At 41.6% G+C, this 24,550-nt stretch overlaps 1 protein-coding gene, 1 long non-coding RNA gene and 1 other non-coding gene across 4 annotated transcripts in view; 2 read left to right on the forward strand and 1 right to left on the reverse strand.

Moving 5' to 3' along the window:
* LOC131447626 (uncharacterized) overlaps nucleotides 1-24,550 on the forward strand; it is a 74,346-nt gene that overhangs the window by 39,484 nt on the left and 10,312 nt on the right. The gene's annotated exons all lie outside the window — the stretch shown is intronic.
* Nucleotides 755-826, forward strand: trnaa-ugc (transfer RNA alanine (anticodon UGC)). Its single transcript has one exon. It is a non-coding gene; the product is annotated as a tRNA-Ala (tRNA).
* satb2 (SATB homeobox 2) overlaps nucleotides 19,845-24,550 on the reverse strand; it is a 43,637-nt gene continuing 38,931 nt past the window's right edge. Inside the window, exons 12-13 of one of the 2 annotated variants that reach the window (XM_058619378.1) lie at nucleotides 21,091-21,276; nucleotides 19,845-20,727 (exon numbers count right to left, since the gene is read on the reverse strand). In XM_058619378.1, the coding sequence (XP_058475361.1) occupies nucleotides 20,239-20,727; nucleotides 21,091-21,276 (675 nt within the window). In that variant the 3' untranslated portion in view covers nucleotides 19,845-20,238. Of the gene's footprint in view, nucleotides 20,728-21,090; nucleotides 21,298-24,550 lie in introns of both variants that reach the window. The other variant, XM_058619369.1, reaches the window with a different exon arrangement.

Genomic DNA, 24,550 nt, shown 5'->3' on the forward strand with positions numbered 1-24,550 from the left:
CTCTGGGGGGGGGGGGGGGTAAAGACAGATCACGGCTGAACAAAACTCCACACTGTGGAGGGAGTATCTGCTGAAACCTCACCTGGTACGGGCGCAGTCCCCACCAGTTTCACTCACCTGATGTCACTACTTCATGTCTCCTCATGGCGGCGCTGCTCAAATGAATGAGTGGCGGAAGAATCCCTAATATAATAAATCCCATCTCTAATATCGCAATGTATCGCTGTATGATTGTAATTAAGTAAAGCTTTATTTGTATAGCACCTTTAAAAACAACAATTTACAAAGTGCCCTCACATACATAAATAAAAAATACACACATATATACAAGTAATACTAATATTTACATATCATGATAAATTGATTTAAGGTGCTTGCAACCAGATAAACGGATAAAAAGATGGCGTCACATAAAAGCAAGTCTAAAAAAATGAGTTTTAAGAAGAGATTTAAAAGATGACACTGAATGACGAGTCTTATCGCCGCGCGCAGGCCGTTCCAAAGCCGAGGCGCAGAGTCGTCGTGTCGCGATATTGTTGATATCGTGGGACCATGTATCGCGACTTACTCTGTGATTCCCACGCCTGAACAACAAGTGTAATCATCTGTAACAGCTGAAACCATCAGCAGTGTGTGAGTATAACTGAACAATTCAAACTTTTTATCTCAAGTACCGTCTCGTTATTATCTTTTTATTTGTTTTGTTTTCTACGCGCTCCGATCACATACCCAGGTATATAAGGCTGAGCACAGTGGGGATGTAGCTCAGTGGTAGAGCGCATGCTTTGCATGTATGAGGCCCCGGGTTCAATCCCCGGCATCTCCACTTTTCAACGTTGTTTGTTTGGAACAATGAACCATTTTTGAAAATAATGCTGTACTTCAAGACTTACTAGGAGAATCTCAAACCTCGTCTTGTTTTTGTCCACAAACCAAACATAATTCAGTTTTAATGATTTCTTAACAAAGAAGCTACTGAAAACACCCAGGAACGTGTTTTAATTCTCCACATTTCAACGTTGTTTGGTTGGAACGAATAACCATTTTTCAAAATTCTGTATTTCAAGACTTTACATGCTCGCTGACGTCCGTGAAGTCAAAGGTCAAAGGAAACGTCTGCACAGAAAATAGACAAATGTACACGGACACTCACACACTGCACATAAAACACACCAGACTCATCGTTTATCCACTCCAGGAGCAACAAGGGGATCGTTCTTGGACGTGTAAATGTACACAGTGTTAGGACGAGGACAGACCAGGTTATTGATTTATAATGGACTAGTGATGATTACTTAAACACCATCTCTCCATGTAAAACTAATCCTGTTAGAATGGAACTCATTATTACCTGTTACACCTCAAAATTACAGTTTTTCCACTTAAACTTCAAGTTTCAAGCAAAAAAAAAGTATTTTTAAAGCTAAATGTACGTATTTGAGGAAAATGAAAGTAATTTCTCGTTACCTGAGTAGAATTAAAAGAACCCCGAGTGGCTCTTGCATGTTTCGACACATTCTCGTATCTCTAATGAATCTGCTCCTCACATCCTCTCACTGCTCAACAGGAAGACTCTTCCTCACCCTTCCTGCCGTTTTAACTTCCATCCCCACCCTTCATCTCTCCCCCCCCTCCCCCCGGCTTCTCTGGGGAGGGCGGTAATAATTATTATGTAAATAAATACGCCTGCTGTAATCACATTCGTGCCACTGATCCAATTAGAGAGCTGATAGCGGGCGGCTGATGGTCAGGGCCTGTGTGTCTGTGTGAGCGGCTGCTCGCTCAGGCAGACCAGAGGAGAGTGGAGCGGAGCATTAGCAGGCGGCCGCTGCATGCAGTCATGTTCTCTAAATAATGCTCTTTGACCAGGAACCCTGCATGTCTGCCAGGCCCACTGTGTGTGTGTGTGTGTGTGAGATCCAGATCCCTGGCTCTGGATCACTTTCACCATGCATCAGCTTATCACACAATTACTGCCTTGTTGTGATTCTCATCAGCTTAATGATGCTCCGCTGAGACCGTCGTCGTCGGAGCTCTGTCAGCCTCACCCTTCACCCTCGTCCACTCGTCTCTCTGACAGACGCAGGGACGTCTTTTTCTGCCCCTGGAATTAGATTTGTGTCAATATTTTCAAATAACACTTTTTAAGAAGCGAATAAAATAGCAATTTAATCATTCAAAAATATTGTATTTTATCGTTTGAAAATACACATGTTCTTTGTGCCGTGGTTTTTTGTTTGTGGGTGGAGCAAAGAACATGTGAGGGTCAATTGACCTAATTTTGGACTGTGGGTGGAACCCGGAGAACCCGTAGAAAAGCCATGCACACACGGGGAGAACATGCAAACTCCATGCTAGAGCTGAAACAATTACGATTATTAGTCAATTACTAAATTAATCGACCGATTGTTTAAGCTTCTTAAATGTGAGTATTTTCTTCATTTCTTTGCTCCGGATAACAAAGAAATCATTAAAAGTTCATCATTTTGGTTTGTGGACAAAACAAGACATTTAAGAACATCATCATTTCCACGTTTGACGAACACTGCTCAACAATTTTTAAGGTTTTCTGTTATTTTATGGACCAAACGATTAATCGAGAAAATAATCGTTAGTTGCAGCTCTACTCCATGCAGAAAGGTTCCAACTGGGCCTCGAACCCGGGGTCTTCTTGCTTCAGAGCAAAGAGCGCTAACCACTCCACCAACCGTGTTTCCTCCGAGTGTCCACACATGAGCGGAGTCTGGCCGCTGTAGATGACGTTTGTTCTTTTCTGGCAACAGTCTGTACGTCGTCTCCTTCTACTTCAGGGTCAAAAACCATGGAGTAAATCTTGGTCCGACTCCAGTCCGACTAAGCATACACATGCAGGAGTAATCGGACTATGAATCACATTATCCAGGTATGTTAGCTCGACTAAGACTAGTTGGATTTTAGTCTTTATTAAGAAAACTAAGTATTTCTCTCAGTATTGATCCAGTATGGTGGATATTTGGCCAGTTTTTGTTACCGTGGCAACAGCACAGATTGTAGCTGTTCACCAGGAAACCCGTCATGGGCCCGGGCCGCGAATGAGTACGCATGAATACTTGACACAAACGCCGGCATCTTTCAAATAACGCCGGGCAGATGTTTGTACTGATCACACTCCTGCGTGGATGTGACTTCAGTGGCCAATGATTAATGGCGTTGATAACATTCTTGGTCAAGTTGTGACGCAGTGGCGACATGTTTTCATTCCTGACGACAGCGCTGGATCCTCCAGTTTCCATTTTAGAGAAAAAAAAACACTATTAATTTTAACAGACTTTTTATTGTACATTTGTCATTTTTCAAACATCCCCTGACAGTTTGGGCCTCAGCAGGAATTTTTTTTCAAAACTCTGCAGAGAAACATGTGAATGTGTTTTGTGGTCGGGACAAATGAAGCAGATATGATAACTCTTTACATTACTGTGCAGCGTGGATGTGAAATATGTCAGGTTTGTGGCCGTGTCATTGCGCTGCCAACCGTACACCACACTTTCCAGGGGTGTGGGCACAGGCCGGCGGTTAAACAAGGCTGTGTGTGTATGTGTGTGTGGGGGGGCATTAGTTCTTAACTCTCCGTTTGCCCAAGGGCCACACTCCCAGCGCCGTGCGTCGGCCCAGTTAGACGACTGTTAATGTTGGGATGTAATGTATGGGTCCCAGCGCTAACTCCCTGCCTTTTACATCTCAATCAGGTCACTCTAGTTTATTTATATATTGTCAGGGGGCGGCGGGGGGGTGGTGGGTGTGTGTGTGTGTGTGTGTGTGTGTGTGTGTGTGGGGGGGGGCAGCTAAGAGATGAATGTGGCAGCTTTTTTTTTTTCCTTTCTCTATTTAGTTAGCAAAAAGCTTTTATAATGAATTTGAAAGGCGGCACAGATCCAAGCGTTTGAAATTCCCAGAGCACTGCTAAGTGAAAGAAAGGGGGGGTGAGGAGGGGGTGAGGGGAAAAAAATAAAACGCATTCACTCCCAAAATGTGGAGTAGATTTGTAAGAAAAAATTAATACATCTTCATTTTTTTCCCCACATGCTGTTTTCTCTCCTACTTTTTTCATTAGTGTTTTCCTCTCCCTCCCTCCCTCCTTCCCTCACTCCCTCCCCCCTCTCGCTGCCCTCTTACCCAGTTGGTCGCACGCTATTAAACAAACAGTCCTAATATTTTGAGCTGGCTGGCAGTTTGAATTTCATCTCGCCGACGCATCTTGTTTCTCTCAAGCCCTGACTGTTTTGACATGCGCCCCGATTAAATTATAAACAAGCAGGCCTCCTGATGGTGATGCTGGAGCCACTAATTTCCCTAATTGTTTGCAGTTGTCTGGGAGGCGAGGCCATGAGGCCCGAGCCTGATCCCACTGACTGACTGGCACGGCCTCGTTTGACTAAAGAGAGCGAGCGAGCGAGCGAGTGAGCGAGGAAGGAGGAGGAGAGGAAAAAGAGGGGAAGAGGAGACGGAGGCAGGTAAAGCAGAAACGAGGAAGGCAAGAAATAAGAGTTGAGGTCCAATTACGACTTCCTCGGTCGGCTTCAAACGCACCCATTAGTAACCAAAATGGCTGACCTTCAGGAGACCTGAGAGTAGTAAAAAGGAAAAGTACTTCTTCTTCTGAGGGGAAAAATTAAACAACACGAGGCTGTTAATACTCCAGAATAAGACGTCTGTTGTTGTTGTTGTTAAAAAAAAAAAACATTAATCTCTATGTAGGAGTCTTGGTGCCACAACCAATGCCACATAACGTCAAAAGTTTCACGTAATATAAACTTTTTTTTATGATAATATGACGTACAAACTCGGTCCACTACACAGTAACTCATTAACAACTATTTTTCAGCTTCTTGAATGTGAATATTTTCTGGTTACATATTTTATGTAACAAATAAATCATCACAACTGGATCATTTTTTTGGTTTGTGGAAACATCGTCATTTTGAGGTTTGGTCGACATTTATCAGCATTTTCTTGACATTTTATGAACTCATCGTTTCATTGAATAAATGATCGACAGATTCATTTAATATATCAGGACAAGTCAAATGATCACATTACAGCATGAAATATTTCACATTATGAGATCATTTCTGGTTTCTTGTTATAATTCAATGAGGCTGTACGTCATAACATGAAAAGCATCTAAATATAATGTAAAACCTTCCACATTATCATTTTATAATGTTTAATTTTTATATTTACTGGGAGTTTTAACAAGTAGAAAATGCTTTTTCCTTCTCTTTTAGCTCTGTGTTTGGTCTCCACCACCTGCAGATGGAAAAATCAGGCTTATTATCTGCTAAATTCACTAACTGTGTGTGTGTGTATGAAGTTTGCGGCGTAGTAAGTTGTGCACAGTAGCTTTTTATCCTGAAAATGTTAGTTGTTGGTTGTTATAGTTCCGTAGTTCTTTAATTATTCATACTGGCCTCTTTAAATCTGTGTTTAACAACATATTATTGTTGTTATTGACCAATAATTCCAAATCTAAACTACCTACGCTGCCAAGTAACCTACAACAAGTAAAAGCTCTAATAGAGAACTGGATGATAAATGCCATAAAACCTGTCAATAAGGGCGGAGCCTGCCAGAATTTTTCATTTAGATGTGCTCATGTGGTGGGAGGGGCTAAGGACAGAGATCCTCCAATTATTACTTTTTACCGCCACAATAAGTGCACAACAAGCCAGGAACATGGAAACAAACTGGTTTAAAAAGTTTTTACAGTGCATTTCGATGAAGTAGAATCAACACTTTTATGATTTAAAAAGCCTTTTAGAGCTCAGATAACGGACCAGCAGTTGCAATTTTCTCCAAATTAATAATCTTAAATGTAGAGTAAAATAAAAAGCCTGAACATTCTCACCTTATTCTGTGTTCTTTGTTGTGTGTTTATCTGTGTTTGTGTGTGTGTGTGTTTGGTAAGATTCCACTTATGAAAGAGGATTTAATCTTTAAATTAAATAAAACACAATCCTCTTGTGTAACTGTACGTTTGTAGAAACACAGACGTATCACTCCCTGCTTTTTTTTTGGTTCCCAGACGTCATTTAGTTTCCGCAGTTGCCCTTCTCACCTTCTCCTGCTCGAGCCCCCGCGTCACGTGTGGCCGCGTTCCAGCGGCCGGCCAATCGCAGCCCATGATATCATCTCGCTTTTCCACTTGGCAGTGTGTCCGTCTCCCGTATCTGCAGCGGGGGGGGGGGGGGGGGCAGCAGCAGCAGCCCGCTCAAACACCATGACTCACGCGCTCACATGCTAACAAGTCACAACCACAAATGATCACATTATTTCACATCCAAACTGCTGCTGCGGTGGTTTTTGTTATTTTCTGGGTTTTTATTTCTAGACCTGGATCGTCTCAGACGTCACACGAGATAAAAGACGCACAAACAAAGTGTGTGAGTGTGTGTGTGTGTGTGTGAGTGTGTGTGTGTGAGTGAGTGAGTGAGTGGATGAAAGGCGTCTGAGTGAAGCTGTGAATGTTATCCCCGCTGGAATCAACAGACAGACGTCGTTACCTGGCAGACATGAGAGCGGTCGTATCACCGCTGTCATCACCCAATCACCAGTATCGTCTCCCTCTGTGTGTATGTGTGTGTGTGTACGTGCCCACTGAAGGCTAATTTAGCGTGACAGTGGGGTTGGTGGCTGGGTATTGTTGCAGAGCAGGTGAGCTAATACAACCTGAGGAGAGACACGTCCACACGAACCAAAACATCCTCCACAGATACAAAAGTCATTCAACTAAAGTCAATAAATAATAAACACAGTGCTGATTTATTTATCCGCTTTAGACTGGAGACATTTAAGCCTCTTATGAGCATCATGATAATTCAATTCAATTTTATTGGTATAGCGCCAAATCATAACTTATCTCAAGGCACTGTACATAGACAACATCAAGGAGAGCAGAGAACCCCAACAGTTCACACAATGAGCAAACACTAGGCATCAGTGGAGAGAAAAAACTCTGACAGAACCAGACTCACTTTTGTAAAAAGACACTTAAAACAAAGGAAAAAAAATTGGGAGTTTTTGTTCATAGATTATTATCTGGCCCAGTTGAGATCAATGCTGTTCATGTTACAGTGAGAAGAACACATGGCAAATCCTGTTGGCGTTAAACTGCACATTTGGTCCTTGAATTTGAGGGAATTGGTCTTTGAAAAGTCCTTGAATTTGATGTCAACCAAGGTTTGTGAACCCTGGATATACTGTATGTAGTAGGGTACTGTAGGGTAGTTGGGGTAGGCATTTTGATAATCTACTTTTGCGCCTCTAGTGCGTGACTTTTCGTTAAATCAACTTTGTGAAAAATTGCGTCCGGTGGGGCTGCAACTAACAATTATTTTCGTCATCGATTAATCTGTCGATTAATCTGTTTTCTCGATGAATCGAGTAATCGTTTTGGTCCAGAGAATGTCAGAAAATGCTGATCAGCGTTTGTCAAACCTGGAAAGGACAATTTTCTCAAGTCCGAAAACAAAAGAAATGATAAACTTTTAAAGATTTCTTTGTATATTTTCTGGTTTCTTTGCTCCATGTCACACATTTAAGAAGCTGAAGAATCTGAACACTTGTTTTTAATTCCTCTCAAACACTCAAACCGATTAATCGATTATCAAAATAGTTGAGGATTTAGTCATTGATTAATAATCGATTCATTGTTTCAGCCCTAACGTTTGGTGTGAACACGGCATAAGATCGCACTTAAAGCAGCAGTAACAGAATCAAACCAACAGCTGCTGACATCACTACATGCTTTTGCTCTCCTGTGTGTGTCTGTGTGCGTGTCTGTCAGTGTGCGTGTGTGCGTGTGTGTGTGCGTGTGTGTGTGTGTGTGAGAGAGAATCACTGCTCCGTCAGCTGCTTAACTGTCTTAAAGGAAGGAGGCCCGTTATGTGACAGCTTGTGCTGATGAATATTGAATAGACACTGTGCCTGTGTGTGTGTGTGTGTGTGTGTGTGTGTGTAAAAATGCATGCAATATAGAAGTTGCATGTGTTGGTCTCTATTTTACTTTATTAACAAACACGTTCCTACACACACACACACACACACTCTGCTCATGACTTATTTTCCCCGTGGTAAATATTTGAATGCTTCTTGTTTGTCTTTGTCCTGCATGAATAGCTGCGGGACGTCGACGTCCTGACGATCGGCTCAGAAACGATCGTTAGGACGCTTGAAGATAAACACACGCGCGGACAATAAGTGACAGACGTCCATTCAAGCAACACACGCTGACCAATACATGCAGTTAATGCCTAATGAGAAGAGCACCTGCTGACATTCACATTCACACATGATCTTTTCTATGTTTTTGTATGATTTTTGGTGTCTTTTTGTACGTTTTTGGTGTCTTTTTATATGTTTTTATTGATTTTTGTATTTTTTTGGTGTCTTTTTGTATGTTTTTGGTGTCTTTTTGTATGTTTTTGTACGTTTTTTGTATGTTTGTGTGATTTTTGTATGTTTGTGGTGTATTTTTTATGTTTTTGTATGCGTTTGGTGTATTTGTGTATGTTATCGTGTATTTTTGTATGTTTTCGTGTATTTTTTTATGTTTTTGGTGTATTTGTGTATGTTTTTGTGTATTTTTCTATGTTTTTGGTGTATTTGTGTATGTTTTTGTGTATTTTTCTATGTTTTTGTGTTTTTTGTGTGCTGCTTGAATGAAAGTCTGTCACTTACTGTCCTTGCGTGTGTTTATCTTCAAGCGTCCCAAAGATTGAGGAAATGTGAATGTGAGGAAAATAAACATCCACATTGTTAATTTAAGATATTATCACTCATCGTGATTAAAAAAAAATCACCTGCAAAAATAAATTGTGGTGATTTTTATCATTGTAATAATCTAATGGAGAAAAACATTGACAATCCTATCCAGCTCACCTACATACAGTCCTTGTCATTTATTTTTTTAATGTGCCACAAGGGGAGCTGCATCTTTCCTCACGATTTATTATGGTTAGTGGAAAATCATGGTAATTTTCCAGTATTGGACGAAGACACAAGTTGTCCTCCCGTCTTAAGCTGTGTCAGCACATTCAGTCCTCCAATTTGAGGGAAACTGGTCCTGGAAAGTCCTTGAAAAATCCTTGAATTTGATGCCAGCTAAGGTGTTTGAACGAACCCCAACACGAAAACACATGAGGGCGCTTTGACATTTCACTCTGGGACTGTTTTCGTTTGAATAGTTTGAATAAGAAGCTGAAAGGATAGAAAACTTTAACTTCCTGCTCTGGTGTGTTCTGTCCCTTTAAGCTGTTAAATATCCAGATAAACACCGAGCGTCTTTTTTTGCCTCAGGTGACTCCTCAAACTTAATATTCCTCTTCATGGCCCCGAGAACAATCCGCGCCTCGCTCTGTATCTGGATCCGAGACAAGACTTTGGTTTAAAGTGTTTAAGTAAATCCTTTGATGGATGAAATCATTACATTTGCGCTCATGCATCTTTCATGTCCCAGTCCAGATTAGTTATTCCAGGGTTTAGAAGCGACGCTGCTGAGTGTGATTTATTTTTAATCACAGCAGCTGTTTGCCGCCTCGTGTCGAAGGCCTCGCCTGACAAAGACCCAGATCGGAGGAGACAATTCTGACCCGACGCGGCCCGGGACATTTCTAATTCACATTCTTACAGAACCCTAAAACTGTGTGTCTTCAGGAGACGTCGGGCTGAGCTTCACAGCGCATCAATTCACCCACGTACACACACGTCCAATCAGACAAACAAACACAACTGTGGTTTCCACTCGCTCGCTTCTGTACGTCAATGTCACGAGCCGCGGCCGCTGAGGATTCCGATGGTCGTTATTTTTTCACGCTAACATTTGTCTAATTGAATGTGTTCTGTTTAGTTGTTTTTTTGTTTCCATGTTGCCCCTCGAGTGGCCGCCTCCTGTTTCCTCGCCACGGCCACTGCTCCACGTCTCGCCGCCAGTGTCCTCGCGTCCCCACGTCTCGCCGCCAGTGTCCTCGCGTCCCCACGTCTCGCCGCCAGTGTCCTCGCGTCCCCACGTCTCGCCGTCGTCACTCGCTCCAAAGTGATCCAAAGTGATTTCTCCAAAGAAATCAGAAAATATTCACATTTAAGAAGCTGAAAAATCAAAGCAACTTGTTTTAATTCTTAAAAAAACCCCACTTGAAGTAGGGGTGGGAATCACCAGAGACGCCACGATAGAATAATCACGGTATTTAGGTCACAATACGGTATTGTTATGATATTTTGTTCATGATATGGTATTATTACAATATTTAGGTCACGATACGGTATTGTCACGATATTTAGCTCACAATACGGTTTTGTCACGATACGGTATTGTCACGATATTTAGTTCATGATATGGTATTACAATATTTAGGTCACGATACGGTATTACTATGACATGTAATGTAATGTAATGTACTATATGTATGTATACTATATACATATATATAGTTCATGATATGGTATTATTACAATATTTAGATCACGATACAGTATTGTCACGATATTTAGTTCATAATACGGTATTGTCGCGATATTTAGTTCACAATACGGTATTGTCGCGATATTTAGGTCACAATACGGTATTGTCGCGATATTTAGGTCACAATACGGTTTTGTCACGATATTTAGTTCATGATATGGTATTATTACAATATTTAGGTCACGATACGGTATTACTATGATATTTAGTTAATGATGCGGTATTGCCAGATACGGTGGTATTGTCACGATATTTAGGTCATGATGCGATATTGTCACAATGTTTCACTGCTATGATGACTCCGCCCACTGCCTCTACTACTACTACTACTACTACTACTACTACTACTACTCACACATTCTTGTAAAGCATTATTCTATGAGGTTCTATGGTTCTATGAAGTCATGAAAAACAAACCGAGTCGAGCCGTGCTGGAACTGTGTCGTGGAAAAGTGGAACATTTCCCAATTTAGTAAATTCCCAGAATTTTGCCACCCTAACTGGATCACTAGCAGTGACATAAATAATCATGTGTACATGTAGCTACACGTTTAAATATCAGTTTGTGTGTATGTTCATGACCCACACACACACACACACACACACACACTGATCTCCTCTGAATTACAGCAGGAGGCCACAGGTGTGTGAGCCCACTCCACAGAGAGCCCCATCCCTCCTCTAATGCTGCATTGTGGGTAATAATAGTTAGCAGCAACAGCTGTGCCCTCACCCCCTCCCTCCTCCTTCACCTCTAATGTTCTCTAATCATCCCTCTATCAGGCCTAATACCCTGCAGTGGTGTCCTCACAGCTGTCTGAGGGGCTCTGGGTATGCAGACACCTGTCAATCTAAACACACACACCCCCACACACGTGCGCGCACACACACACACACACACACACCAAACGAGATTTGTCACATCGCGTCAGGGATGTGACAAATCTACCAGTCTTATATAACGGACCTTCAAGAGAGTAAAAGTACAAGTATGTGACCAGAAAATGACATTGGTACACAATAAAGTCACTTTTTTATATACAGTATATAATATAACTTAAGTAAAAGTCTTTTGTCCACAAACTAAAAATGATTTCGTTTGGATGATTTATTTGTTAAATAGAGCAAAATTCACATTTAAGAAGCTGGAAAATCACAGATACTGTGATAATGATCGATAGAAATATGGAAATCAATGAATTGGTCCATCCTTGAAAATGTAGAAAAACGTTCATTTTTCAACAGTTCACAAATGTCTTGTTTCGTTCAGTTGAATTAATGTTTTTTTGTCAAATGGATCAACAACCAGAAAATATTCACTTTTGACAATAATCACTTCAACTATTAATGAATGAATTGTTAAGTCGATAAAATGTCAGCAAACGTTGATCAGTGTTTGTCAAACCTGGTTTATTTTGTCTTGTTTTTGTCCACAAACCAAAGAAACTCCGAAAATATTCACATGTAAGAAGCTGAAAAATCACACAGACACTGAAACTGATTAATTTCTGAATCCATTGCTAATGAATTCATGGAATAATCGTTGCAGCCTTAATTAAAACGCACACACTGTGTTTTTGATGAGTCATTCCAAACAGTTCATGTTAGTCACAGTATGACGGACAATTTCAGTGGTTTTAATAGATTTTTAACGTCTTTATTTACTTTCTTTCTGAATGTGAACGACAACGCGTCCAACCACACGGGCCGCTTTATTAGGTACACGTCACACCTAAAGAAGTGAGCGTATGAATACATTTCATAAATAATGACAGGTTCTCAAAGCTGCTGTTTTTAGTTAAACTGATAAGTTAAATCAAGATTGCAGCAGAGAGAGAGAGAGGAAAAAAAAGAAAGAAAAAGCAATAAATAAAAAGTTAATTTGCCTCCTTTCACGACAAGTTCAAATTAGCATCCCCTGGTTTCCCTCCCAGAATGCATCACCCAGGCGGATGCTCACAGATGCAGCAGCGTCTCTGTGGGTGGTCTCGCCCTCCGCGGGTTTCTTAACTGTCTGTCTGTCTGTCTGTCTGTCTGTCCTAACCCAGCAGACCTGACTCCCGTCCAACTTCTGCTCAACACTGCGACGGCTGACGTGTGTTTAACTGCAGCGACACCACACATCTGTGTGTGTGTGTGTGTGTGTGTGAGAGCGTTCAGGCCCCGCTCCTCTCCGCTCCGTCACAAATCCTGGCTGCTAATGACTACCAGCTCTTTAGGACCCGAGGCAGGAGGGGTTAAAGCCCACCAATTGAGCGAATAATGAGTTGAATTAGGAGATTTAGGGATGAGGTGGAAGGAGAAGAGGGATGGGTGGTGCTGAATGAAAACCAGAGGTGCTCGCCGCAGAGCTGCGGTGCGAGAGAGGCGGGTGTAACGGGGTTGTAAAGGGGGGGAGGGGGGAGGGGGGGTGTGGAGCGCCACGAGAGGCAACACTCAAAATATTCCCATCATGCTCTCACAAACACGTTTATAGATGTAAATATGCATTTTAGTAATGCGGCGGTGAGGAGGAGCAGCGGCGGCGCAGCCACAAATATCATTACTGGAAGAGATTCATCGTCACGGCGAGGAAATAACTTCTTAATCACAGCGTTGGCGTCAGGAAGCATTTCCATCCTGATTCAGTTGTTGTCGCATATTCGTACTGATGATGAGTTTGCACCATTAACGGGGAAAAGTGTCGCGTTTTGCCTCCGATGGAGTTTGTTCTTTCTTTGATTTCCCTCAACGTCCGCTGAGATTTGCAGAGTAATGAAGTTTCAGTCGTCGCTCGGATCGAGTTGTTGAACACTTATTAGCTTTATCTCGCATAATGTCGCTCTGCGCCCAGTCTGAGGTTGATTACTTTGGGCTGTTTTGAATGAAAACAAAAACAGATCGACTCTTTTTGCTCTTTAATACCCTGGAACATCTGCAACACACACACAAAAAAGTGTATTCTTTTACTATACAAACACAGGAAGTTGCATTGTCATCCACAGTTTCCAGTAAATTCCACCCTGAACGCTCTCCTGGGGCGTCTTTTTTTCCCTTCCCTGGGTTTCTTTGATTACATACATGTACAAATGAAGCAATATTTGGTTCCTGTGGCCACCGAGTTCCCTCAAAGCCAAGCCCCGGTTGGAGTTTATACACAATGCACAACATTGTTCAAAAGACGGCGAGACAAGTCGCTCTGAAATCCACCGAAGGCCTTTGAACGTCATTAAACAAGTTAGTCTGAGGTTAACGTGGATGGAAAAACAACAAAGTCAACTCTTTCTTGAAGAGGACAGATCAAAAGTATCCACTGTGGAGCTGCGACGAACAAGCTGTGGATTATTGTCTCAATTAAAATACACGTCAGACCAGCACAGACGTGAGTTAACGTCTTTTCTAGCCGCTCACATGCAGAAGGACTAACCTCCAGTCAGTTTCCAGCTCCTTCGCAGGGTTTTTTTTACGCTGATTTAACGTCTTCAGAGTCAGTGTTCTGGTTAAATGTCTTGTTGCCGGGAGATTCGGGGGCTGTCTCCACTGCCCCCTACTGTCTGGTCGCGGAAAACCAGGCTCACACGATCCTCGGAGTCAGGAGATCTCGCAAAGTCTTGCTCCTTCAAGTGTTGCAGGTTTTCACTGATTTTGCGATGAAGCTTTTTGTGGCGTAGCTGGAACTCTGCTGATTTGCTGGGTGAAATCCACGTGTTTCTTAGTTGTCGCGGTAACATGTGGTAACGCAGATTCCAGCGTCTTCTGCAGAAGTTAGCAAATATTGTTCTTTGCCCAGTAAAGGATGATGATGATTTACAAAATTGGCATTATGTTTTATTGAAGTAGAGCTAAAGCTCGTGATTGAGGAATTTCACCTGAATTTAACATCTTGGGGACCGTCTCCGCTGCCCCCTACTGTCTGTTAGCGGATAACCAACCTTGCGAGATCAGGGCCGCTGATCTGGAGTCCTCCAGAATCAAGAGGTCTCGTCAGAAACATGCATTTATTTACTGGCACTCAACTGTTATTTTAGACGTTCATCTTGGTAAAGCTGAAAAAGAAGCAGAGAGAAGAGAGAGAGGGGAAACGACAGGGGGCAAACCAAAGAAATTCCCTTTAAACATGGACCGAGATGGATTTTTCTATGATTGATGCTGATTTTTACAATAAAGGCCGATAATTGATGCCAATTTATTTTGTCCAATATATAACGCAAAAACATTTTTTTTCATCTGATAAAATATAAACGTTTAATGCGAACAAATGATACAAAGAAAACTAGGTCTTCATAATCTACAGTAATCTTAGAGTTTTAGCAAAAATGTATTAAGTATATCAAGAACATACATGCGGAATGATAGATTATAATCTGGTCTGTCTGTAATTAATTCAGTTCAACGTCAGTGAGTGAAATAATTCACATTTATTGTGATTCATTTATCTACACACACACAGAGACTGTCATTTTAACATGAAAGGAACATGTTCATAACTAAAGTACAGAGAGTGATTTTCATTTATCAGCTCAAGAGAGTCACAGCAGGGCAACACAGATTTACTTCATCTTCTTTCTTTTGTGAGTTCAAGTCATGAAGATGCAGAAGAAGCGATGATTATCCCACAGAGTCACAGTGTGAGATGATTGTCTTCAAACACTCGACCTCCACCTTCCTGCTCATCACCAACAGTCAGCCACTATTGTTTACTGAGGGAGTCTCTCACACACGCACACGCACACGCACACACACACACGTACATGTAATGAGTCCCAGCTCTGATGAGGAGCAGCACAGCAGAACAATCCCTGTGTTTAACCTGCCACCAGGAGATGGGTCAGGCATTTTGTCCGTGTGTGTGTCCGTGTGTGTGTGTGAGACCACATTCATTCCACTCTATTTTCTACAAAAATTGCTTCAGAAAGTCTTCTCCAGATGAGCTCACTGGCCACGTTTTATTTTGAAAACTTCACAGACTTCACTTCGTTCATTCTTTAAACTTTTCCTTTTATCCTTCATAATCTCATCCAGGGCTGCAACTAACCATCATTTCCATAATCGCGTCAACGTTTGGTCACGAAAATGTCGAAAAATGTTCATCAAACCTGGAAATGATGATGTTTCTCAAGTGTCTTGTTTTGTCCACTGGTTTCTTTGTTTTATGGAACAAAGAAATCAGAAAATATTCACATTTAAGAAGCTGAAAAATCAAGTAACTCTTGAAATAGTTGACGATTAATTAACTAATTGATTATTCAAGTCATTGTTTCAACCCTAAATCTGTAACTTTTTCATCTGATCCTATCATCTTATAATATGCCAGAAATGAAATATATAATAATTCTTTGGCCACCTTCAATGAAATACTAGTTCCCTGTAATGGTTACACTGTAGGGCTTCAACGTTTATTTAATTAATCGATTATTAATCACCTTTTTCAAAATTAAAACCACCTTCTGAATTTTTCAGCTTTTTAAATGTGAATATTTTCTGCTTTCTTTGTTCTATAAAACAATGAAATCATTAAAACTGGATCATATTTAGTTTGTGGACAAAACAAGACATTTAAGAACATTATCATTTTGGTCTGGACCAAAAGATTAATGGATTATTATTTGTTGTTTTTGTGAAGAGTTTTGTTTAAAAATCAGATTTTTGAATCAATCTACCAGCCCAGATATTAATACTGGCATATGAAATCCTTTGAGCTCTGTGTCTTCTCATCAACTGTACAATAGCAGCAAAGGAAATGGCAAAAACAATAAATATAAACATAGTAGGATAAAGAAAATGAACAAATTAGTGAACTAGAGTCATATCAGTGACGGAACTGTGTCAGAGATTGTAACTGGGGTCATTTTCTACATTACGTATTAATTCAACTGTCAACTGCAACAAAATAAAGTGTAAACATCAACGACATTGAGCCACATTGTCAGGACAGACTCATATTTCATTCCTGGTGGTGGAAATGTTTTTATTTTAAACAAAAATAATCTTCGTACAGTTGACATTTTGACTGTGGATCTAAAATAATCTCACAAACCATAAAGAAAAGAGTCATAATCACACTGGTCATGTTTGTGTAAACAGAAAAAGTCGTCCACTCAGCAGTTGGTTGCTTAGTTGCAGAAACGACCGTAACAAAAAACAACAGTAAACTGAAATTAAAAGCAGTTTTTATGTTGTTTTTTTTTGTTTATTTATGCTTGGACAAATTACATGTTTGCTTTTCACTCACTGATAATAGACAGTCAGGACGTCTGTGTCATCGTCCCCTAAAAGACACTGTGTCTGTCCAAAAAACAGCAGCTTTTCCAAAAGTCAAACTCTGGAGTCGCATGGACGTAGAAAACAGTCAAATCAAATGGTTTAGTGTGGATGTCGCCAATGTTTCTCTGTGAATTTATCACTATATATTTATATTAGGTCAGGAAAAAAAATGTAGTGTGTAATGTAAACGTTAGTCTGACTAAAACATGTTAGTCTGACTAAAACATGTTAATCTGACTAAAACTGGCCTTTTAAAATACACTTAAATATGGTTAGTCTGACTAAAACTGGCCTTTTGAAATACATGTAAACATGTTAGTCTGACTAAAACATGTTAATCTGACTAAAACTGGCCTTTTGAAATACATGTAAACCTGTTAGTCTGTCTAAAACTGGCCTTAAATATTATTTTTTGAGGGTTTTTATGACAGAAAATGACAAAAATTTTAGATATTTTATCTCTAAATGATGTAGTCGACCTGTGTTGCGTTGTGTGTGTGTTTTCCTGTATTTGTGACCTCTTGAGGACCTTATTTCTGTCATAAACACTGACGTTCTCATGACCAGTAGTCCTCATGGAGACCAAAACCTGGACCTTATTCTGTGGATCTTGGTGGGTTTGCTGACACATTTTAAAGCCAAGATTGTTCTGATAATAACTTTGGTCGTAGTCTGTGAAGACAAATTTTAATTTAAACCTTTGTGAGGACATTTTGTCTGGTCCTCACAACTATAGAAGACCTTTTGATAGTTAGTTTGGGGTTAGACATGAACTGTTTCACAACAGTCAGTGCAGAGTCCTGAGAAGACCAAGGATCCATAAAAGTGAAAAGAAAACCAGACAAAGTTGTTTTTAATTCACAAATTTTTAATTCACTTAAACACTGGATGAATTAAGATTTCGTTGGAACTGCATTTGAGTCAAACCCTGATTCCTGTCACACAGAAAAAAGCACAAAGTTATCGATGGAGTGTTTGAGTGTAGTCGCCGATCACACTCTGTCCAACTCACTGATATCAACAACAACAACAGACGCTTTACTGACACACGACTGCACCGAACATTAGAAATAAAACAAAACAAATAAACAAAAAAAACACTTTGATTTTCTTTTTCTTTTAAATACTCTCTGCGATTCTATTTTTCCTGGCACGATGAAATGAACTGACTTCACTGAGTTTTTCTCCTCTCTCAAAGTGGCTCAAAACACTCACACACAAGTTACTCAGCCAAAATAAAAGTATACCAGCAATAATTAATCCCGCGTCTCACGGGTATTTACAGACATTACAAGTGAGTCAAAACTCGCCACTTTTTTTCTTAATAAATGGCTCAAAAAAGTAGATTGTCATCGACTGCAGCAAAAACAAACTATTAATCTTTTATGTACTCGTTTTTTGGGAAAGAGAACTATAAAAAAAGTGGCAGAATACAATATAACTTTTTTTTTCTTTTTTCTTTTTTAATCCAGTAACTGCTTCTGTTTTTCTTTCACTCTCCGCTCGTCGTCTCTCTCAGGACCGAGTCACTAATGTCTCCCCCCCAAAAACAAAATATTTAAAAAAACATGGAAATAAAAAAAAAAAAAACCTAAGAATAGCACACACGATGACAGCAATTCTAACCATAATCACAACAATAATAACAATAATGATAATAATAATCATGGATAAAGATAGCAATAAATAGGGTTGGTGAAGTTTTAAGTGCGGGTAGGTGTGGTGAAACACAAGACTGTGGCCACCAATTAGAGAGAGGGAAAGGAGGATGGAGAGAGAGAGAGAGAGAGAGGAAGAGTGAAGGGGTGGAATATACCGCACATAAAGTGACTGATTGTTTGGTTGCTGAATCTCCGCTCTGTCCCTCTTTTTTTTTTTTTTCTCGTATAAGCGGCCGGTGCCAGCGAGGTTTTTAGGAGTCGTGGGCACACACACACACACAGAGGCCTGAGTGTCCATCAGGACGCCACATCCTCTCCATGTCCTCCTCCCTGGCAGACCGTCCGTCCGCCGTCCGTCCGCCGGCCGCTCTGGCATTTTTCAAGACACAGTTGAGGATTTTTGCAAGTGTGGTCGTGACAGACACGGAAGTTTGCCCTCACTGAAATCATCGCTGCCACTTCAAATAATAAATGTGCTGCAGCCACTTTAACCCTCTCATGACCGTCAGGATATTCAGTTCCGCCTGGATTTATTTAACTTTCACTTTCCATTTCTGGTTATTCAACCATTTTGTAATGACGGTGCTGAGAAGTTTATAAACCACTCACTCTCCCACACCAAACCTCAGAGAGAAAATCCGTGATTTTAACATCACAGCACACAGGAGTTGTTGATCCACTGCTGCCTCCATCACTAAGTTCAAATGTCTTATTTTGTGACTTTGGCATTTGAAATCCTTTGTTCAGATTGACCTCAGTGACACAAAGTGACCACACGAGGCAGCAGTAGACCAGCAGCTCCTGTGTCCCTGTTAGCTAAAATGCAGATTATCTCTATGGACTTTGGTGGAGGAAAGTAGAAACCTAAGAACTGATGATATAAATCAACAAACATGTTCTTTTTTTATTACATGAGCTTTGTGGCTAAAACCTATTTTTCTCTTGTGTCCCTGGTGACGGTCATGTTTTCAGTGAGGTTACGCATCGGTGTCTGTCTGATTTCCGGCCGCATCAGAATATTGTGTCAGTGCCTCATACAACCATGCTTCAAAAAAAAAAAACCCTGAACTGTCTCTTTCAAAGCCAGAACACCAACAGACGGGGGGGGGGGTCACATTTACCAGATTTCAGAGTCTCTGTGAAGAGTAAGTGCTGGATGGGTCTGGTAATGAGTGTGGAGCGTGAGGGTAAAGTGAGGACAGGACGTGGTGTGGCCGTGTCCACGCTTTCAGGCAGGCGACAGCATCAGCAACATCAGTGTGTGTCCTGAGGATTTTTTTTTTTCCGATTGTGGAGGCCTCAGAAAGGCCCCTGGATCCAAATGTCCATCAGCGGGGTTGGCGTCAACCCAGCGTGTCGGGAGTTACGTCCCGTGGCGCTTGCTGTGCTCAAACTTGGAGAAAGAGGAGCACAGACCTTCACTCAGTGGAGTGTGTTTTCTGGTGACTCACTGATGAGTGTAAAGTTTCTGCAGAGTCCCTTTTTAGTGTTTGTGCCTGTTTTTGAAGTTTGGAGGCCTGAGCAGCAGAAGTTTCACCTGCTAATAAACGTCTGGAGTAAATAATTCTCTGGAAAAAACTGTTTCACAGTTACACAACCACCACAGCCGTGGCACAGCACCCTGCAAACCTGCTGTCTGAGGTAATTTCACTCCACCAATCAGGTTTTCACAGATGTCTGTCCGGGATTGTCAATATTTCAGTCTAATGGTTTCTTTATACCTACAAAGACATTTCTGTCTCTTACAGTTTCTGTGCAGTCGCATTTGTCTCCAGTTCTTTTTTTTGTTTCTTCTCCCTCTCTTTTTTCCATGAACCTCTCCTTTCTGTGAGTCAGTCTCTACCTCTGGTAGTCGGTCTGCTCTCTGGGACTGGATGAGGAGCTCCCTGGGGCCATGTTGCCACCAGGCCGTCCGTGCCCCTTGTCCTTGCCTTCCTCTTGAGCCACGTTGTTTCCTAAAGACGACTGGCTGGAGCCAGAGGAGGCCGGAGGCTGGTTCAGCCCCGCTGTGCTCCCGCCACTGCCCTCTGTGGACTGGTAGATCTCCTCAGCTCCGTCCTCGCTGGACTCTGGGTCCTCCGAGCCTGAGAGCAACTCCTCTTCCCTGTACTCGCTGACGTCCACACCTCCGCTGGCGGCAGCGCCCTCGCCCAGCTCCTTGAGGCGGCCGTGGTGCTTTACGTGGTAGCGCTGGTTCTGGAAGAACTTGATGATGGTGTGTTTGGGCAGGTCCAGCTGTGCCGACAAGGTGTGGATGGCCTCCTGGTCTGGATACAGGCCGACGTCCTGGATGAAGCTCTGCAGGATTCCAAGGGCCTCCAGGGAAATCTAGAAGGCACACATCCAGAATTCAGAAAGGACAATCAAAACCACCTTAACCGTGTCCACAAGTATTTTAGTTTCATGGCTTCTGAGTGGTATTGGTCATTCAGAACACTGACTGAGATTAACATACGACTGCGGTGTACGCCGTAAAGTAGACTCTAAAGTAGTTCTGTTTGTGGAATGAACCCGAAACCAGCAGTTCCATAGTGCCAATGCAGACCTGCTCAGGATTTGACAGAGGTGACGTTCACCTTCAGTCAAATGTCGGTATCTCTAAAGCCATGTTTCTACCAAGTGGTACAGGGCAGTTTAGGTCACTAAGGTACGGTTTGGAATGGTAAATCCAGTCCTGGATGCAAACTCTACCTTAGTGCGCGACCGTGGCTTCTTGTTGCTCCCGGCACTGCCAACACTGCTCTGTGGACATCCGCCTGAAGATGCTGTCCCCACGTTCTGTGAGCCCTCCTCGTTCCCCGGGGCAGACAGTGGTTCTTCACGCATCGGAGACAGGCGGTGCTCCTTCATCGGTGGTGGCGGTGGCCTGTGAAGTGCCTGACGAGAGAGACAGAAGATCTGATGAATGGGGCACAGTGACCCCTGATCAAGACTACAGCCTGGAATTAATTTCAACATCTGGAAACATTTGGCCACCAACATGTATTAGGGCACTAATATTATTACTATTTTCGGCGGCAGAATCATGGAATTGAGCAATAAAAATTAATCTTTGAATTTTTCAGGATTTATTCATTTGAAATTTGGGTCAACAGATTCAAGAGAATTTGTCTTGGACTTTGTCTATGTTTGCCAAATCACACATTTACGGTGGCCCTGATGTGAAAATCCACACCACAAGTAGGAAAACACAACTGCAAATCAGTCGTTGTGTACCGTACACCTCCGTCTACAAAAGCTCAGGAAGCTACGACCATTTCTAGTGAAATCCTCTGAACAAGGAGAGGGCATGGCCTGAACACGAGCGTAGCCTCCAACTAACTCCCCGGTATATAAAGAATATTGTAAGACACGTTTTGCACATCGAATTAATTCACAAACATCAACTTATTCGACTTAATAAAAACATAAAATCCTAAGTATTAAGGTTGACAGTGACTTTGTGTGACATTAATAAAACAACCAGTAACAGATTCCAAGTTCCAGCACACAGTAGCCAGGGCTGCAGGGCTGCAGGGCTGCAGAGGTCAGGAGAGGGTGAGAACAAGTGTTTCACAGCTCGCGGAGCGTCACGGTCTATTAAACAGCTCCAACGCTGGCACTCAAACTGCTCTGACTCCACTTTACCTTTGACCTAATGTGTGTAAGATTAGCTCTAGTAAAACGCCAACCACCTGTCTGCCAGGAAGTCTCTTATTTACTAACTTATGACACCTCATCACTATTTAACCAGCTCATTTAATACAGCAGAGAGCCTGCGGTGGCACACCAAGGGGGGGTGGGCGAAAGAAACTTATTAAATTAAAGGTTTGAGCATTCATTTAAGGGTTAATTGATAATCTTGTGACGCTTTGTCTTAAGCCACGAAACTGTCTCGGATAGTAAACGAAACAAAAATCCGTTTATGACATGATCATGTGTGCAGTCCGACCTTTTGACACATTATTGTATTATCTATCGTAATCGTATAAAATTCAGCCAAATCCAATCAGCACTTTTTCTTTGACAGGAAATCAACAGAAGGGGACCAAGTATTGATCCCTGGGGTACTCCACTCTTCATTTTATTTGTTTATTTGTACAGTTACACTGACAACGTTGTGACACAATTGAGTTGACTGTTCGTCCATTGGAGCCTCAAGAACCAGACTGACTCTGTTCACTGTTTTGTTTTGTGGTTTTTGATTCAGACCACCTACAGTCTCTGACGCAGGTCAGATTTATATTTTATACGCTGGTTTTTTTAAATTAGTTTTTCTGATTATTGCTTTTTTTATGTGTGTATATATATATATATATATATATATATATAATTGTTTTAGAAAGAATTGCCATACATTGGAAAATTTCTTTTCATTTCTTCCATCCCTTGTTCGATCTATTGCATTTTTATTTTCAGCAGCTTCTCCGGTTTCTCCGCTTTATTGCGAGTTGGTGTGTTTTAATTTCACTAAGTGTTACTGAGCGTGACCCTAAAGAGCCCAACATTTAATTTAAATAGGAATAAAAAGGTCATTTTCTTTATTTTCAGCTTCCTAAATGCTAATATGTTCTTATTTCTTTGCTCCATATAACAAAAAAAAGATCAAGTTTTAGTTAGATAGTTGTTTTTTCCCCAGTGTACTAATATAGATTATTGCCTTTAAGAGGCTCAATAACTGCAGGTTTTTCCAAGGCCTGTGTGGAAATAATAATAATTTAGCTTGATTTAATGTTTGTGTAAAAAAAGAGTCTCATAGACATGTGGCAGATGTAATTAAAGGTGATTTTTAGACTTAAGTGCAGGCTGGTGGAGCTTCCTGCGCGGCTCACTGGTTATTTATACATGACCGATCTGTCCGTTTGAGAGAAGAGGACACAAGAAAACACACAAAATAACACACAAGAAAACACACAAAACGTTGGAGCGAATCTTAGAGTGGAGAGTGTGGGGTTTTGACGGTGAGGCGAAGTGTGTGCGATTGTGACGACTCGCTGTGCTCTGCTTGTTTGTCAGAAGGTAGTGGCCGTGTTGTGAGAGCGCTGCGGTCGTGTCCCGCCCGCTCGCTTTAACAGCAGGGAGGGGTTCTCCCCACTGGAATGCCCAGCTATAAATCTGTGGCACATTAAAATTAAAGGACCCACATAAAGATAATAGTCGTTCACTTTTCTCTCCCTCTCTTCAATAATAACAGGGTATTACTTCAATAATACTGAGGGCAGGCCAGACCATGAAATTGCTGTGATTTTATTTGCAGGGGCTTTATTTTCAGGACGGGGGGGTGAGTGGGTGGGTGGGTCGGTCGGGGGAAGTTTGACCAATTTACAGGAATTCACTACATTGTATCCCCCCCCCTCCTTCTTTTTATGTCATTTTATTTTTCTCCTCTAAAATATTCAGTTTCTCTCACGCAAACTGACAGTTCCAGATATTGAGAGAGAACTGACTCGGTGTCTGTCGCTGCTCTAATGAGAGACCACACAAACACTCACTGAGACACTTAATAACTAAATTGAGGGGAGAAGGAAATCGTCAAGGGGATTGCACAACCTCCACACACACACACACACACACACACACACACACACTCTGTCTTTCCCTGTTCACAGACCTTCATTATTTCTATTATTTGGACTGACAGCAAGGACTCTTGGATCAATGTCCACACACACACACACACACACATGCTGAGGCCTGGTCTCCTTCATGTACTAATGATGATGCTGGAGAGCAGATCCAAACACACACACACACACATTCTTACTCAGCACACTCGTAGACTCCTAAGCTAAGCAAACAACTTATCTTAACCTTAACTCTAAAACCAAGTCTAAGGTGGTTTTCACGCCTCACAGTCTCCACTGGACGAGTTTTGCTTTCCGAACTGAAACAGAACCTTTTGAATAAACGTGTTCCCCTCCTCGCCTGAGGCGGCGCTGCATCGAGCGTTCGGTCTCCCCGTCTATTTTTATCTCTGTTATCTTGTTCTATCGTTCCGGGGTCAAAGGTCGGGAACTGTCAGACACGTGCCGAGCGTCTAAACCAGCGTGAGTCCGACTTTAACTTAAACATGTCGCAGTAATTCAACTCTCATGAAGTCACATGATCTGGTTTGCGTTAGTTTGCGTTACAACTTCAGTCAGACGAACGTGTTTTAAAAGATTGTTGTCAA

This window comes from Solea solea, chromosome 2 (genome assembly GCF_958295425.1).
Source record: "Solea solea chromosome 2, fSolSol10.1, whole genome shotgun sequence".
NCBI lineage: Eukaryota > Metazoa > Chordata > Actinopteri > Pleuronectiformes > Soleidae > Solea > Solea solea.